Source organism: Acipenser ruthenus, chromosome 27 (genome assembly GCF_902713425.1).
Source record: "Acipenser ruthenus chromosome 27, fAciRut3.2 maternal haplotype, whole genome shotgun sequence".
Classification (NCBI taxonomy): Eukaryota; Metazoa; Chordata; class Actinopteri; order Acipenseriformes; family Acipenseridae; genus Acipenser; species Acipenser ruthenus.
Window position 1 is genome coordinate 18,424,890 of NC_081215.1, and position 17,557 is coordinate 18,442,446.

Sequence of the window (17,557 nt, forward strand, 5' to 3'; positions counted from 1 at the left end):
TGTAAATAAATCGAGTGGTGTCTAGAAACCCAGTTTTCTGTCTCCTGTGTCAGTGCTTTTCACCCACCCTTCCACAGTTGCATTCAGCATTTAAAATACAGTTGAAAATATGAAACAACATAAAAAAGTCATCAACCTGTATCAATTCCCTGTCTATCAATGAACTATGGGTCCCTAAAGTCGCCTCCTAGCTAGCAGCAGCACTGTCCTCAAAACACCTACTGAGCCCGTAATCCATCATAGTCGTGTAGTAATCTATAAACCTGCTCCTCTCCTCCGTTTGAATTAAAGAAACCAGCTATTTGCCGGATACTAATCAACTCTTTAGGATGAACATCTGCCAGCTATTAAGGAGAATAACCAGATTACCAAAAGCCTTTTAGATAGGCTTCTCACACACAAAGTCATTCTGCTCAATGCAGACTGCTAGAACAGTTTACACCAATCCACCACACGTTCCAAGGGCTAAGTACACCAGAACGTTATGCATTTCATTAATGCTAACAAAATAAGAAACTTTAATCATAACTGCACTAATGTTGTTTCTTTGTATATATATATATATATAATGATGTATTGTATTTTTTCTGTTTGAATATTTGCGCCTCTTTTGAAATGGTCTTTAATTAACAAAGTAACTTACTGGACAGACTTGGAAACTTGAGATCGAAACTTGGTGAACTCCCCTGGAGCCGTCCACTCAGAGCCCAGCTGAAAAACAAAACATAAGAACATAAGAACCTAAGAAAGTTTACAAATGAGAGGAGGCCATTCAGCCCATCTTGCTCGTTTGGTTGTTAGTAGCTTATTGATCCCAGAATCTCATCAAGAAGCTTCTTGAAGGATCCCAGGGTGTCAGCTTCAACAACATTACTGGGGAGTTGGTTCCAGACCCTCACAATTCTCTGTGTAAAAAAGTGCCTCCTATTTTCTGTTCTGAATGCCCCTTTATCTAATCTCCATTTGTGATCCCTGGTCCTTGTTTCTTTTTTCAGGTCAAAGAAGTCCCCTGGGTTGTCATTGTGTAGACCTTTTAGGATTTTGAATGTCTGAATCAGATCGCCGCGTAGTCTTCTTTGTTCAAGACTGAATAGATTCAATTCTTTTAGCCTGTCTGCATACAACATGCCTTTTAAACCCAGGATAATTCTGGTTGCTCTTCTTTGCACTCTTTCTAGAGCAGCAATATCCTTTTTGTAACGAGGTGACCAGAACTGAACACAATGTTCTAGGTGAGGTCTTACTAATGCATTGTAGAGTTTTAACATTACTTCCCTTGATTTAAATTCAACACTTCTCACAATATATCCGAGCATCTTGTTAGCCTTTTTTATAGCTTCCCCACTTTGTCTAGATGAAGACATTTCTGAGTCAACATAAACTCCTAGGTCTTTTTCATAGTTCCCTTCTTCAATTTCACTATCTCCCATATGATATTTATAATGCACATTTTTATTGCCCGCATGCAATACTTTACACTTTTCTCTATTAAATTTCATTTGCCATGTGTTTGCCCAATTCTGAATGCTGTCTAGATCATTTTGAATGACCTTTGCTGCTTCAACAGTGTTTGCCACTCCTCCTATTTTTGTGTCGTCTGCAAATTTAATGAGTTTGCTTACTATACCAGAATCTAAATCATTAATGTAGATTAGGAATAGCAGAGGACCTAATACTGATCCCTGTGGTACACCACTGGTTACCTCACTCCATTTTGAGGTTTCTCCTCTAATTAGTACTTTCTGTTTTCTACCTGTTAACCACTCCCTAATCCATGTGCATGCATTTCCTTGAATCCCTACTGCGTTCAGTTTGAGAATTAATCTTTTATGCGGGACTTTGTCAAAAGCTTTCTGGAAATCTAAATAAACCATGTCATATGCTTTGTAGTTATCCATTTTCAATGTTGCATCCTCAAAAAAGTCAAGTAGGTTAGTTAGACACGATCTCCCTTTCCTAAAAAAAAAAACATACAAGAGGTCAGTGCTGCTATTGCTGTTGTGTTACTCTGGATCATTTTTAGATATAGTCTGTATTTATGTGGTTGAATTTGGAGCAGCGTGTAAGTGGTCGTTGATCTAAAATGATGGCCACAAAAACTCCTTGTGCTTGCAAAACCTCCTTTCTATAAACCTTGCACCAGCTATGCAAAATTGTATTGTATTGGCTGTTAGCGAATCGCACTGTTCCAAATTAGGAGGCGTTGCTAAGCAGATGCAGAGCTTGAGCTAAGGAATTCTCAAATATCAGCTGTTTAAACACACTACAATGATCCCATAATGATCCCTTGTTATATAAACAGAATACTTTCTTAAATTGCGGTGGATATTTCACTCATGAACCCACTCGACCCCTTGGACACTCATCCGGGTTATTCTGCTCTCCTCACTCATGGAATATCTACAGTGCTCAATGCACATTCATGATGTATCATTCATTATGGTATATGGTTGTATAAGGAGATGTATTGTTTATTGTTTATTGGTCATTGGTCGTAAGAATGGCTACCTGGCATGGCCTTCAACAGGGAGATGTCGATTTTATATATTTCAATATGAATGTCATGGATTCCATTTGCTTAACAAAATAATCAGCCATGTGTCATGTGAGGGTCAGCCCATTTCCACAAAAGTTTTCAGTTTTTTTTTTTTGTCTGTATATTATTTATGAAATTAGTTATATTGGATTGTATAGTATTGTATACCTTAGAAAATCTGTATTTCAAATGAGTTAAAGTTTTGTGATTAGCTAATAGCTAGAAATATTGTGGACAGTGGATGCATTCATTATCCTAATTATTCCAAATCTGCATTGATAGATAGATATATTTAAAAGGGTTGTCTGGCCTCTGTTTGTTTGTGATTAATGACACAATTGTCTTCGGGCAACACAATGATATTACTCTGTCTTCAGGCAATTAAGCCTTGACATATATGGACTGCTTATTAAAGTAGTCATTGTAGGGGTCATTATATATTGTATAATGGATAGCTTGGAGTCCATGTTAGGAGAATAACAAAATAGCAAGTGGGTTTCAGAGACGGCATAAACCACAGGACTGAAGGTCACTCATTAAAGTTTAGTTTTTTTTATTCTCTTAATAGAGTAGAATGTTATTATGTATCTTGTGAACATTTGTCTACTTGACTTAGCTTCTTAGAAGTTTGACCATCAAAATAATACTTTATAATCACTTTTAAAATGTGATGTTTTGACAAGCAGTCTATTATGGAAAGAAAGAAAGAAAGAAAGAAAGAAAGAAAGAAAGAAAGAAATGACCTTTTCATGTTGGCACAGTTGTGCTGGTTACCTTCTCACAACAGAAGTGTATCTGGGACTACTGTATGCTTCTGGCAGTAAATTCGAGCAGTAACGCTGCTGAAACGAGTGTAAAAGATAATCTTGCACTTCATGTAGTCTGCTGAGACAGCTTTCACACAAACGAGAGGTGAAAGAACATGAAAAGGATAGCACTCAGGCTGTCCTCAATGGCAGCTCCAAATCAAGTCTGCTGGTAAACACAGAACTGAAAAGAGGCACATAATGGGATACTGACTGGAAAAAAGAGAGGCCAACAGCAGTTTTTCCTTTGTGACAGCACCAGTATTGTTGTGCTGTGCTTCACTTAGTGGGAAGAGGATGTAGGGCATTTGCAAACACAGGAGGAACCCCTTGTGGCACAGCGACTTTGAGTGAACTACAAAAAGTGTGTCAGTATGCTCAACAAAGACCACATTTCCATGTTTATTCTGCAATCACTTCACAGTTCCACCCAGCAAGACATTCTAGTACCTGCTGCTTTGAGAAATGGAGCACCAATTTACTGAAATTATCTGTGAGATAACTGCCTCAGACAAAGGCACAGCACGAAAGACAAGTTCAACAAGTATGTCAGCAACATACAGTGAATTTCAGCATATATCGTGCACACTTTAATATCTGCATTATGTACAGGTTGTGTGTTACATACAATGTGCGTAAAATGCTTGTGCACTAGTATTCCGTAGAGTATACCCTGGTGTTTGTATACAGCTGTATACAAGACTTGCATGTTATATAAGAGGTGTGTACTGTACTCAGTCATGCATGTTACACATGTTATGCACATGTACATTCAATATCTTGAGCTGAAGATTGGCCCACGCTATGTGATCGCTATACACTGCATTGCAGCAGGGCTTTTGTATGACAGTCTGTCAGATTAAGAATAATACAGTATGTATTTTCGGTTTCAGCTTTAGAACTGTTACTAGGTGTATATTGGTTATATATATATATATATATATATATATATATATATATATATATATATATATATATATATATACACACACACACACATATATATATATTAGAGGTCGTCAAAGAAAAGCTTTGCATTTAGCCTTTTCTTAACTGACAGGATATCAATGTTTTACAGAAAACAATAACACAGCGAGCGGCTACACCTCAATAAATAAGTAGCCTTCATTTAAAAAATAAATAAGCACATAAATAAAATAAAAAATAAAACAATGTGGAGCACATTAAGTAAGTGTGCTTCCTCCATTGAATGAAATATTTCCTTGGCAGTTTGCAAATTCTGTATTCTCCTACTTGGTAAAGAAATTACACACACTGCTTTGCTTGGATGCCATTATTATGTACTCACAAGACAGAATTTAGTGATCAGGAACGCCACTTTATTGTTACAACCAAACAGACGCACGTGTCCCAATAACTCTTTTACGACTGCCGTCAAAGCCCAGCTGGCTGAGTTTACAGTAGCTATTGCCACAGTCCATAACGTAATAGTGGTGCTGTACTACTGCATTAGTTTTCAAACTGAACATAACAGCCAAAGTACTATATAGTATTTAAATATGTATCATGCACTTAAAACATTAATGTGATTTTTTTCTTTTTTTTTTTTAATCATTACCCGAAAAAGTTCCAGGTACCCGGGTATTTTTCACGGCGGGCACCCGATTCTGGATTTTCTACCCATGCTGACCTCTAATATCCAGATAGATACAAGTATCTAAGGTACTGGTAAAAACTCAGGTAGTGCTTGAGCTATATAATAAAAGAAGGCATAATACAATAATAAAATTCTCCAGGGCTGCCAACATGCTATACAAACACAAACAAGAAGTCCTAATCAGCAGTTTCTATTAAATGGTTTGTATATTTCATGTATTACTGCACAAGTCCAATTTATACGGCTGCACTTGTAAGCATGCTTTATTTAGACCAAAGCCTATACTCTTCTCAAAGACAAACAACTGAACAAATAAACACGTTTTTCATGTTGTGCCAAGCCTTTGTTTCAGAGATCTCAGAACCTGCCCTATTTTCCTGTCAATGTTCTTTGGCACGGCTCCATCCATATATATATGTTTTATGAGCTGCCAACTCGATTACTTTCAAGACAAGTTTGCCTTTCGTCTCCTGAAACATGGTTTGACTTTCAAAAACATTTGTTTTCGCTCTTAAATGAGAAAAAAAACATGTTTCTAGCTATCTAAAGGTTGACTTCAAATGAATATTAACTAAACCAGGCCTTATACTGCTAATGCAAATCTCTTACAGTTAATTTAATTATTTCAGACCTGCTTTTGAGAGCTTTTTAAGAGTGAAAATACCAATCCTCGGTGCTACTGGTCTAAATTTAGTTTGAAGTAATTTGGCTACAACTCTTGGTGCCTGCTGTAAACTTACTTGTCTCTCACTTTTCATGAGCATTGATTTCACAAATGTTGTATTTAAAAATTGTTCCCCAGTAACTCCACTAGTAAAAGCCCTGTCACTTGGGTTCAGTTGCCAATCTTGGCTGGGGTTAGGGAAGAAAATTGTCTGAAGTGTCCAGGCAGCGATGTCCCAGGCTGGGCTCCCCTCCTGGGTTCAGTGTCTTAGCAGCATCTGTTGCTTAGGTTTGACATATAAAAAGAGGTGACTGAATTGAATGGAATTGAATGGGTGCCACTGGTCAGTAAGTCAGCTTCAGTGGTGAGGGAACATTCCAATTGGGCACTTCAAATTGGGTAGAACTATATCAAAGTATATATTTAAAAAGTTACAGTGTTGTTACATTTAACGAACAGCAATATAAAAAATATATATTTCTGCATTTGCCTTCTCCGGGTTTAGTGGGAAGCTTCATCAAAATAGTGAAATAGTTAGGACAGGACTCTCTGTCTTGCTATACAATTTGCTTTACCAAACCTCTAGCTCAAAGAGATAATGGATAGCGTAGCAACGCATTAAATCTCTGTTTGCCAAATAGATAGATGCTGAGTACACACAGTACATTATCACAATCTGTATAACTCTACTATTACTTACATTACTCTAATGGAAGTGCCCTTCGCAACGTATATTTGTGCTGTATTCCTGAACCGTTCAATTACAGATGACATGATTCACCTAATTGGATGTTAGCGCAAGAACTAGGATTGCAGTCAGAAAACTAACTAATGTTTTTGGTTTAGATTGTGTGGGCTTTATTTTTTTACTCTCTAAATCAGGCTTTATGATAGTGAATACACACAAAACAGAAGAACATGTATTAACATTTTGTGTTACATTTAATAGGCATCTAATTTGGCTTATCTTATGTGGCGTAGCGTCCGGGTCAAGTCTGGTCAGCAGCAAGATTAGCAACCCAGACAGCAGTTCAGTGCTTTCGTACACTTGTATTCTTTACAAACAAGACAAAAGGTTTAAACAAACACATCAAAACAAACAGCTTCGGCTATCTCAATGCATACACCTGCTGCTCCCAGTCTTCTCTCTCTCTTCCTCTCCACACTGCTCAGGTTTAGCAACTCCTTCATCTTCTCCACTGCCGCTGCCAACAAACATTTATTTGTACTCTTTAAATAGCATGTGGCCAGGGGTTAATTAACAAACAGTAAATCAATTACCACCTGGCCACGCTCCACACTTTTCTAATTAAACCAATTAAACCATGTGCCTGTGCAAAGGTGGCCATCTTGGCTCCAAGCTGTTCACCCACTCTTGAGCCAAGATGCCAGCCACAAAAACCCACATTTCACTTGTGCAGGGCCTCTGCCCTGCCACACTAAAAAAAAAAAAAAAAAAAAGGGACATTATTGGACTTAAGTGTTTTGCTAATGTCTAAGTTAGGAATTCATTAGTTTAATGTCTTTGTATAGTTATCACACCTGCTACGTCAACAACTAACCTGTATTACAAACTGTTACCTTTTTGTAATATATTAAAAACAAATGTGGATTTGGAACAATATAGGATTTCCTCAGCCAAGTACACAGAAAGGAGCTGGGTATCAGAGTAACAAACTGGCAGGTTAGGAGTTAAGAGCAGTGGAGTCCCTCACTTCCAATCTCTGTTACTGAAACAGTGTATTTGGTTTCTAAAGAAGACAATCTGTCTGTGCTATTTTGGTCAGAGCTGCATTAAAGTCTGGGCTGTTTGTGTATGTGCAGTAAGACTAGATAGAGTGAATCAATAAAAAATATTCCCTAATTCCCCCTACATGCCTACATGCAATTCCAGTGAAAAGCCCTTGATGGCCGCCACTCTAAATCAGAGTTGCTTTCCGGCAAAGTTTAAGCTCTCAAATAAAGGGCCTCAGTGCAAACTGATCAGAGGCAGTGTGTTGCCATGCTGGTGTGATCATGGAAAATCCTAGCGACTCCACACAGTAAACATCTTTTTTTCCCCATCTCATCATAATACTGTGCCAATTTCTGGTCTAAAATATATTACTACCCTTGGGAAGGTACAAATAAAAAAAGATAAGGAGGGCTGAAGTTTATAAAATCCTAAATGTCACTACTTCAAAATTAACATAGAGTATTTACTGGAAGGCACAAAAAGAATGCTCAATAAAATAAATTTCAGAAAAGAGCATAACAAGCGTTTTTTTCTTTATGCAGAGTAAAAAATGAATCCCTTATACAGGTTTACCATGATATTTTTGCACTTTTACCATGCTTGTTACATGGTAATAGCATGTATTAACCATAATTTACACTGGCTTACCATGTTTATTAATATGCTTTACCATACCTCACTGTTCTTTACATTGCTTTCCTATGCTTTACTGTGCTTTCACTATGCTTTATTATGCTTTGCTATGCTTTTACTATGGTAAACTTTTATAAGGGATGGTTTACCATATGAAGTAGTAACATCTAGAACATACTGAACATATGACATTAGATTTAAATAAATAGCACAGCACTAGCCTTGCTGGGTCGAAAAGCTTCTTATCGTTCCAAACATTTTTTTGTTGTTGTTCTTACATGAACATTGGGTCAATCTCAATCTCAAGGCTAATGCCTTTTGTGTTTAGAACATATTTAGCAAAGATTCCACTGCATTGGGCTGTTCCCATGTGAAAAACATTATAATTTAGCCAAAATTCTATGGAATGCATACCTAATGTTGGTCAGTGCTATAGAAAATGACAGTATTTTTTTTTTCAAACAGGCTGACTCAGCCCAGAAGCAGGTCTAAATGTAGTATTCTGGTAAAGGCTGGGTGGCTGCCGGTCCACAGGGTAATTACATCACCACCAGTTCATGGCAGTGTCACGGGTAAAGTATCATATTTCGCGGAATGTGCACGGAAATATATGTTATAAATTTTATGTACAGATTATTATATTTTTTTAAAACAGCAAATATACAGATAAATGCACTGACATCAAAATCAACGTCAAAGTTACTCAAGCACTTTACAATAGCTTGTGAAACTGTGTTGTAATTAACAGCCTGTAGGTAAAGTGTATCTGCAAGGACAGCTTTCAGTTCTAGTATATCAGGTGCATGTTCACCATTTAGATCTTGCAAAACAAATACAATACTGCTTTACGTGATCTGCTGCAGACACATTTTAGCCTTTTTAGAGACATCCATTTTCTAGTTTACAGTGTGTAGTATTTTAATTTGCTGCTTAGATTGCATATAGTCACATGACATAATCACTGCACAGCACTGTGTGCATGGTGAATATTACAAATCGCGGTATTGGTCTAATTTCACGATTTCCGCGTAGCCCATGAAATCGCGATTTACACAGGGCTCTATGTATAACTCATTGAGATTCAAACTCATGCTAGAAGAGCCTACAGCTAAGTCTGTGTGGCACAGAGAGGTGCGGCCTGTCACTGTGGCCCTTGTGACCGTTTCAAGGCCAGTTTAATTTACAGACAGCTTTGTACCCAGAATAATGGAAGACAAGGAAAGGCTGTATGACCTTGTGTGAAGACCAGGGGAAGGGCAAGCTTTATCATATTTATCACTTTTTCCATCTTTTTTTTACTTGGATCTGAATAACACTAAGCACAGTGCTGGTCCCACCTGGAACAGCATTGTTGGATTTCTTTCAGCTCATTAGAAGTCAAATAATAAGCTATGGTGGAAATAACGTGAGCCAATTTAAGACACTGGTTTCTATAGAGCAAAAAACGTTGACAAATGTTGAAGAACATCTTAGAAATGTCATCTATGCTGTCTTTATTTTAGTACTTGTATGTTGAGATTTTGTGACATATATGAAGTGACAACAAACAGCAATGTTTTTTCATTGTTTACACAGATGAAAAAAATATGGATTGCCTGTAATAGAGCCTGGATTTCTAAAGTCTTCCCTTTAATTGATTTTCAGCCGACTGGTATTAATTTAAATGGAAGGAAATGATTGTTTAACTACTACAATCCATGATGATTTGTATCACTGGTCCTTTATTTGTCCAGCATAATCGATTGCTAAAACAGTGCTTTATTACAACCCACCCTCAGTGTCCATAACTACCTTGGAAAGTCTGTGTTCAGCGAATCAGAGTCAAGCATTGTCCACTTATCTAAATTCAGCCAAGTGATTGGCTCACACAATGCCTTAAATTCCTATTTGCAAGCCTGCTGATAATTCCCAATGAGCATTCACACTGAACTGTTCAAAGATGATTAAATCAATAGTATAGGGGGCTCCCGAGTGGCGCATCCAGTAAAGGCGCTCCGCGCGGAGTGCAGGATGTGCCCTATAGCCTGGAGATCGCAGGTTCGAATCCAGGCTATGTCACAGCCGACCGTGACCGGGAGTTCCTAGGGGGTGGCGCACAATTGGCTGACCGCTGCCCGGGTAGGGAGGGCTTAGGTCGGCAGGGGAATCCACGGCTCACCGCGCATCAGTGACCCCTGTGGCCGATAGGGCGCCTGTGGTTCTGCAGTGGAGCCTCCAGATCTGTCCTCCGGCACTCTGGTGGCATTGCTGTGGATCTGTAGTGCGAAAAATGACAGCTTGGCAGGAGCACGTTTCGGAGGACGCGTGTTCCAGCCGCCGTTTCCCGAGTCAGCGGAGGGGTTGCGAGCGGTGAGCCGAGGACACAAATAATAATTGGGCATACTAAATTGGGGAGAAAACCGGGGTAAAAAAATTGGTGACGACTAAATTAAAAAAAAAAAAAAAAAAAATCAATAGTATAGTCCTCAGTGTGTACTGTTCAAACCTGCCTCCTACCTTTCCAACGTACACCAGCAACCTGGCATTGATTGGGTTCTCGTCAGAGCTCAGCCAAAACTCTGAGTTATCATCGGAGGAGACTGCAAACTGGAAATCACCTGCCGCAAAAGAACATGAAGAAGAAGCCTGCATTAATCTATGTCCTGCCTGAAGTGTTTGAGGTAGCCTTGGCTGAAGTTGTTGGTCATGCTCATCCCATTGGGCTATAGCTAAACTAAGATCCAGAGATTGGGCAGACCAAGGTGGTGAAGTAAGTTTTGATCTACTCTGATATTGATGTGTACATGGAGCCTTACAAGGGCGATCAATTAAAGTTGCTGGTTTGCATGCTCTTCTCACTCTCTTTCTTAACGTACAGGGCTTGGCTACTGTAGATAAGCTACAAGATAGGTAGGAATACCAGTGCCTTTTTTGCCAGTCCTGATTCATACTTTGCACAACTGTTGGACAAATCAGGGGAAAAAATGTAGGATACGTGGAGGATAATATGCAAGGAAAATGTCTATGACAGAGACACTCTGTGACATACCATTTGGCCACTGTTTGAGACATCTAAGTAAAACTGAAAACAATGCAAATCAATAATGTTGCACGAATTATGAATCACCCTGTACTGTATATATACACTGAATGCAAGGGGGTTGGAATTTCATTACATTTTAAACATTGCACGGTTGTGGAGGTGAGAAATGTGGTCTTGCTAGAAATTAAATGAAGCAAAAAGACAACCTTCTTTTCACAGGTACTCACCATCTCTGTAAGGGTGAATGTATCCAAATATTCGCAGGCCATAGTTTTTCCATTTTGGGGCCACTGCAAGTTTCTTAACTACAGTCCTGGTCTGTAATAAAAAGACAACACACATATCACCTGCAAAGGATATAAAGCAACACATGATAAAAATCAGTGACCTTGTTGCATGTGGTGTCATCTGCACTGACATTTTGTGCAAGAATTTCACTTAACAAACGCATTTGATAAAATTAAGGCAAATGGTCCCAAGACGAAACATTCATCACAAGGCACATATTATGCATGACTAAGTCATCTAGATCCCCTTTGACTGCTCTGAAATTGAATCACTAACATCAAGACCTGTTGTAGGTATGGCTCATTCTGCATTGAACAAACTTCATAAGATAGTCAAGCCAAGACTCCAGATCTCCTGACCAGCAGCCCCAGCTCCCTGCAGACTCACATGTGGATAGAGTGGGAAGTGAAGGTTCTTTCGCAGCTGATTGATGGATGACCCACACCAGTCTTCAAACACATGGAGATTAGCCTGCCCTTTATACTGCAAAGCAAACAGAGGAGGACGGCTGTTAGTATGGATTCCAGGTGGAGAGATATATGGGTGCTGTAATACAGGGTTCTCTCCATTGCCAACATTAACAGAATGAGGAGACCTTAACACTAGGACTAAGTGTCACCTATACGTTCCATTCCAACTGTTATACAGTAAGGTTGTAAACTAAAAATTAAACTAGAAATACCAAATGTTCTGATATTCTCACTATATATAAGCTCATACTGACAGTGTTTGTGCTAACCTACCCCTCTGGACAATTCTTAGTGAGGAGGCTGAAGTTCAATTTAGCCCTCATGGTCCCAAGAAACCTAAGGTGACAGTGAACCAAGAAAATTAATAACTTTTTCCTGTCAGAGCAGTGTCTCTCCACAGGCATTCAGCTTTATTTATTTCCAGTGGGACCCAGCTATCTTTTACTTCTCTCTTATTTTACTTTTTTTAATAATAGCTTTATGAGGACCTGGGGTAAGCCATTTGGACCCCTACAACAACAAGAAGGTGCCCTTTGACCCTTAGTACACACCACAAAATGTTCGCATCAGTGCAGGAATAATTTTAAAACAACCACGACACTTGATCAGCCAGTCACGTCATTTGCTTAATCTCTTCAATCACCCAAATCACACAATATACCTCCTAAAGAAAAATGTCTATTAAAATAAATGTGATAGTGCAGATACCAGTAAAACACCATACCAAAATCATTACTACTAGTATATTTTACAGTGTAAGAATTGAATCAATCATCGCAATGTATTTTTCACATAACTCAATATCTATAAAACTTTTAGGCCTGAGATACACAAGCATTTTTTGTCAATTCTAGCTGACAACAAAAAACTGACAACTGAATTGGTGCTGCCACATGCACACTGGAAAATGTACAATTATTTTAAGCAATTTTAAGATGGCGTCTGTTTGCAGCTTCAGCAGCTGTGATAGTAATTGGAATATTTTAAAAAAGACATCGACTTAGAAAAACTTCAGTGTGGACCAGAGAGTGGCTGTGCCTCAGAAACAGGCAAAATACTGTGTTTGGAGGTTCTTCAGTTTGTCTTTTACTTCCAGTGGTGATTTCATGAAAATACTAGATAATTCCTTAAATGCGTCTCCTTTTTATTGCAGTCTTGCAACGTTTCCTATTTAGCCAAATTGAGAGTGAAATCAGGTGATTAGAAAACGCAATGTCATTGGCTGAACGCACACAGGCACATACAAAAATTGAATTGCTAATAACAGAGCAGTTGTCTATTCTAACAACTCGGTTGCCAATCGCAAACATGTTGACAACTCAAGTTGTTAATTAGTGACACACAGTCAACTGTTATTCTCAATTTGAGTTGCCAAGAAAAAAATTCTTAACAAATTGTTTGTCTCCCCGCCGTAGAAGTTTCAACAGGAATAAAAGGACTTGTCAGTTACAAAAAGAACATATTTGGAGAAAGTCCTAAGCAAAGAGCCACCAGACTACCCGCATGGCTAAATGCTATGATTTATGAGAATGGATTGATGGAACTGAACCTAATTAGCCTAGAACAAAGTGGGGTTAGGGATAGGCAGCAGTGTGGAATAGTGGTTAGGGCTCTGGACTCTTGACCGGAGGGTCGTGGGTTCAACCCCTGGTGGGGGGACACTGCTGCTGTACCCTTGAGCAAGGTACTTTACCTAGATTGCTCCAGTAAAAACCCAACTGTATAAATGGGTAATTGTATGTAAAAAATAAGGTGATATCTTGTAACAATTGTAAGTCGCCCTGGATAAGGGCGTCTGCTAAGAAATAAATAATAATAATAATTGATCAAAGTTTTCAAAACCCTAAAGGACATGACAAAGTTAACTCTAGTCACTATTTCAAGCTGAGCACAGAGACTAGGACCAGAGAACAGACTCAGGTCAGAGGGTGGCCAGTTTGGAATAGGTTACCAAGCTGCTGCCATTCGGATCCTTTAAGAGTAGACAAAGTTCTGGCATCAAACAACAACTTGTTTTTTTCAGTTAAGCTGGCCATAGAGCCTCCTCTCTTGACTTGTACGGCTGGCTCCACTCCCTCCCAGCGAATTCTAAATTAGCTCTCACTAGAAACCAGGGCTGCTAAACTACACGGCCTGCTGCCACTGCTGGCAAGACTGGAGGAGCAAACTTTCCTATTACAGTCCATTAAATATGTCAACCTGCACAGCTGTGATCTGGAAAACATTCATCAGAGCTTTTATTAATGATGGCCGAAGAACAACAAAAGACAGCTTAACATTAAAGCGAGACACATCTATTAATAAGGAGCAATAAACAGGGCTTTAAATCATTTGCTGTAGATCGGACCATTCTAAACTGGTTGAGATAAACTGTTTTCCCTCCATGGTTGCACAGGTATTATTTAGAAGGTAATCAATTAAAGACTATACAAGTGTGACTTGTATACTACCTGGATCACAATGTACTCGGCTCATTAAGAACCTGATTGTTCAGATAGCTGACACTTTAAAGTGGTTGTCAGTAACTAAACAATTCATAAGCTGTATTTGGTCTGCACTTCCATTCAGTCTCACTAAATTGCCAAGCGTGTTTTTTCCCCAGTTGTTTGTAGGTATACCAAGTAGGTTGTGTGGTAGCATTTTCAAGAGAGAAAGGCTTTGGCTGACGGTAGAAACATGATGAGTTAGGAGGCATTTTAGGGTGGTATTTAATGTAATTAAAAAAAAAAAACAGTATACACGCGGATTGATTTTAAATTTGATTCACATTTGGTGCTGAGATGTTCCAGTGGGCATCTACCGTCTTTTAGAGCCCAGTAGCTGGAAGCTGATTGGCTGACAGTACTGAATCATTTTCTAAATAACATATGTATACTTTTTATTGCTTAAATGAATATTAAAATAATCTCATGTCTGTGCATGAAAAAATAATAGCACAAAACTAAAGCTTTAAGGTTTCCTAAACGTTTTCCTCATTTGCATGTACTACAGTACACCAGTCATGCTTGGAGTTCTATTACTGGTGCGCCCTCTTGACGTACAGGCAGGTGTGTCTTGAGAGCATAAGAAGGTCGTTATTTTGACAGTCCCGGGTGAAAATAATCGGCGGAATTGCCTGTAAAAGTGGAGTAAAAATAAAAAAACTCACATGGGGGAAAAAAAAAGAGAGCTGACATTAAAAAATCTCTAAGAGCAACAGGATGTCTTCATAGGAAGAGAGATGCTGTACTGACAAGCATGTTTCTTGGAAGGGGGTCTGATTCCCTGCAGATGAAGTCACCTTCAAGTCAGAAAAAAATGATGAAGTCGAGTACACAGAAGCGAACTATGAAAGAATGCACAATGGAATGATACGCAGCAGCGTCCCATAATCATGTTCCATTTTATATTAAAATATGACCCAGGGGTGATTGTTTCCTGCATTCTACTGTAGATTATCCTTCAGTGCACTGTACTTCTATCACAAACCCTGGTGCCATTCTGAATTGAAAATGCTTGAAGCACCAGGAAGTTAGGAATGACAGCTTATAGAAGCAAAACTAAATATACTGCACAGGTGTGGGTGTTCGATAGCGTATTTACTTTCAACATTTTAATGGCCTGCTCGAGTGCAATACAATCACTAACTAGACGAGCGTCCAATCACTTATGTCAACGGGACTCATTATTTCCAGTTTAAATGCATTAACCACTTGTACTTGATTCAAGGCGGAAAAAGTGAATGTTAATTATCCCTGGGATAAACAGAAATCACAATGATTAAAAAATAATCACTTTGTGAGTGAAGACCATTACTTCATGTTTTTCTGTGATTATTTTTGCATTACCAACACATACTGTATATTGAAGTTCATATTTCAACACACACACACATTTTTATATATATATATATATATACACATATACACACACACACACATATATATATATATATATATATATATATATATATATATATAGATAGATAGATAGATAGATATTGTGCTATGGCCAAAAATGTTGCATCTGGAGATTTCAAAATCCAAACTTTTCTTAAATATTTATAAATGGTGTTCATTGGCGTCCCCTTTTCAGAAATAGTTTAAATTGGTCAGTTTTGGCAACAAACACTTCAGTGTTGACGTGCTGAAATAGACAAACAGTTGATTTTGTTTTCATTTCTGACATGGGATAAATAATTGTTTAAATGTCTTCTCCACTGCAGACAGGTCAGGCAGATCTGTAGTGTTTGCCATGTAAACAACCTCTCAAAGAGGTCTCTGTGGGGTGTCAGGTCTTCCTCTGCATTATAGAGCTAAGCTGTGATGAACAACCCAGTCCATCCTACTATAGTACCTTAGCTGCACTGTACTGGATGCCTCCAAAGGTGGACGACAACCACACACAAAAACTCTGTAAAATGAATAAGAAACTGCAACACTGATGAAGGCATCAGCCGAAAAGTTAGTACATACTTACGTTTGCCTACTGTAGGAATACAACAATTAGTTTTTGTAAGAATGAGTAGTTTTTTTTTTTCTTGGCTGTAAAGGGGTTAATGTACAGTATGGTTTGCCATATTTTCTAAAAAGGTTTAAAGAAGACGTGTTTTGTTATTCCAATACGCTGTTTTTTTTAATCTTCAGATGATGTCTATTGAGTATGCCTGTACATATTCCAACCAGCGCCTCTCCTCCCAGTCCCACCAGGCAATGGTCTATATATAGCTCCTCCTGGCGATATGAATTACAGTGTGACTGCTCCAGTGAAATCTGTCTCACACAAGCACAAGTGAAGTGAGCTTGGTGTGAGAAAAGTGGAATACCAACATCCAGAGGAGCTGAATAAAGACAGAGCTAATTGTAGATGAACAGCAGCACCTGAAACTGGACATCTATCTTCTACCACATACTGTATAACAGAAAATCCAATCTTTCACTCTTTCACTTAGGGATTTCGAACGTCTGCTTTGTTTCAAAGCTTATTTTACACTGCACAGTATAGAATTGATGTTGTGCCTCAAACTGTGAAAGATGTTTTAATGGTTACGTTTCTCAATCGTGGTGTAAATATTTAACAGTATAATAAATCTCAATAAACATAACACAATGTTTGAGCTGAAGACATGAATCCACTGCTTATAGCAAAAGAGCACCTCTCTTCAAAATGCCTTTTCAGAACTTAATGGTTCCAAGATGTATCAGTGCCTTCTGATAATAATGGATTACCCAATGGACATCCCTCTCCATTAGCTGTGCTCCCAAGACACAAGAGGGGCGTCTTAGTGATGTATGCTGTGTACTCTATTCCCAAACAGCTTGTAATGGTCTTCAATGGACATTTAACAAAGTCATAAATCACACAGCTTAACAAAGGTCAACTTGTCTGCCAAACAATTTTCCATCAACATGAACAGAAAACATGTTGTATAAGTCGCAGCCACAGGTGGGGGGGGGGGGGGGGTTGTCAGGGGGGGCCATGCACCCTCACTTTTGGACGTGCACAGTGAGGAAAAAAAGGTGCTTGTTTATGTTTTTATTTTGTTTGATAATTCACTGATGGTGAAAATAGAATGTTTTTAAAAGGTGGACATAAAAAACATAATAATTGCATAATTATTATTTTTTTTTTTTTAATACGTGCAATAGTATGCTATGGCTTAATTTTGTAATCTGGTTATTTTGTTAACAGTTTTACTTCGTTCGAAAATAAAGGTGCATTCTCAAAATAACATTTTGATTTGTTCCTGAAAAATGCTGCTACCCCCTCACCCCCAGACCTTGGCCCCCCACTTTTAGAAAGGCTC

At 38.5% G+C, this 17,557-nt stretch overlaps 1 protein-coding gene across 1 annotated transcript in view; it reads right to left on the reverse strand.

Moving 5' to 3' along the window:
• The window catches only part of LOC117432458 (N-acetyl-beta-glucosaminyl-glycoprotein 4-beta-N-acetylgalactosaminyltransferase 1-like), a 138,070-nt gene that overhangs the window by 41,875 nt on the left and 78,638 nt on the right, over positions 1–17,557 (reverse strand). The window contains exons 4-7 of the mRNA XM_059002225.1: positions 11,690–11,785; positions 11,242–11,332; positions 10,489–10,589; positions 644–711 (exon numbers count right to left, since the gene is read on the reverse strand). Of these exons, the coding sequence (XP_058858208.1) occupies positions 644–711; positions 10,489–10,589; positions 11,242–11,332; positions 11,690–11,785 (356 nt within the window). The remainder of the gene's footprint in view (positions 1–643; positions 712–10,488; positions 10,590–11,241; positions 11,333–11,689; positions 11,786–17,557) is intronic.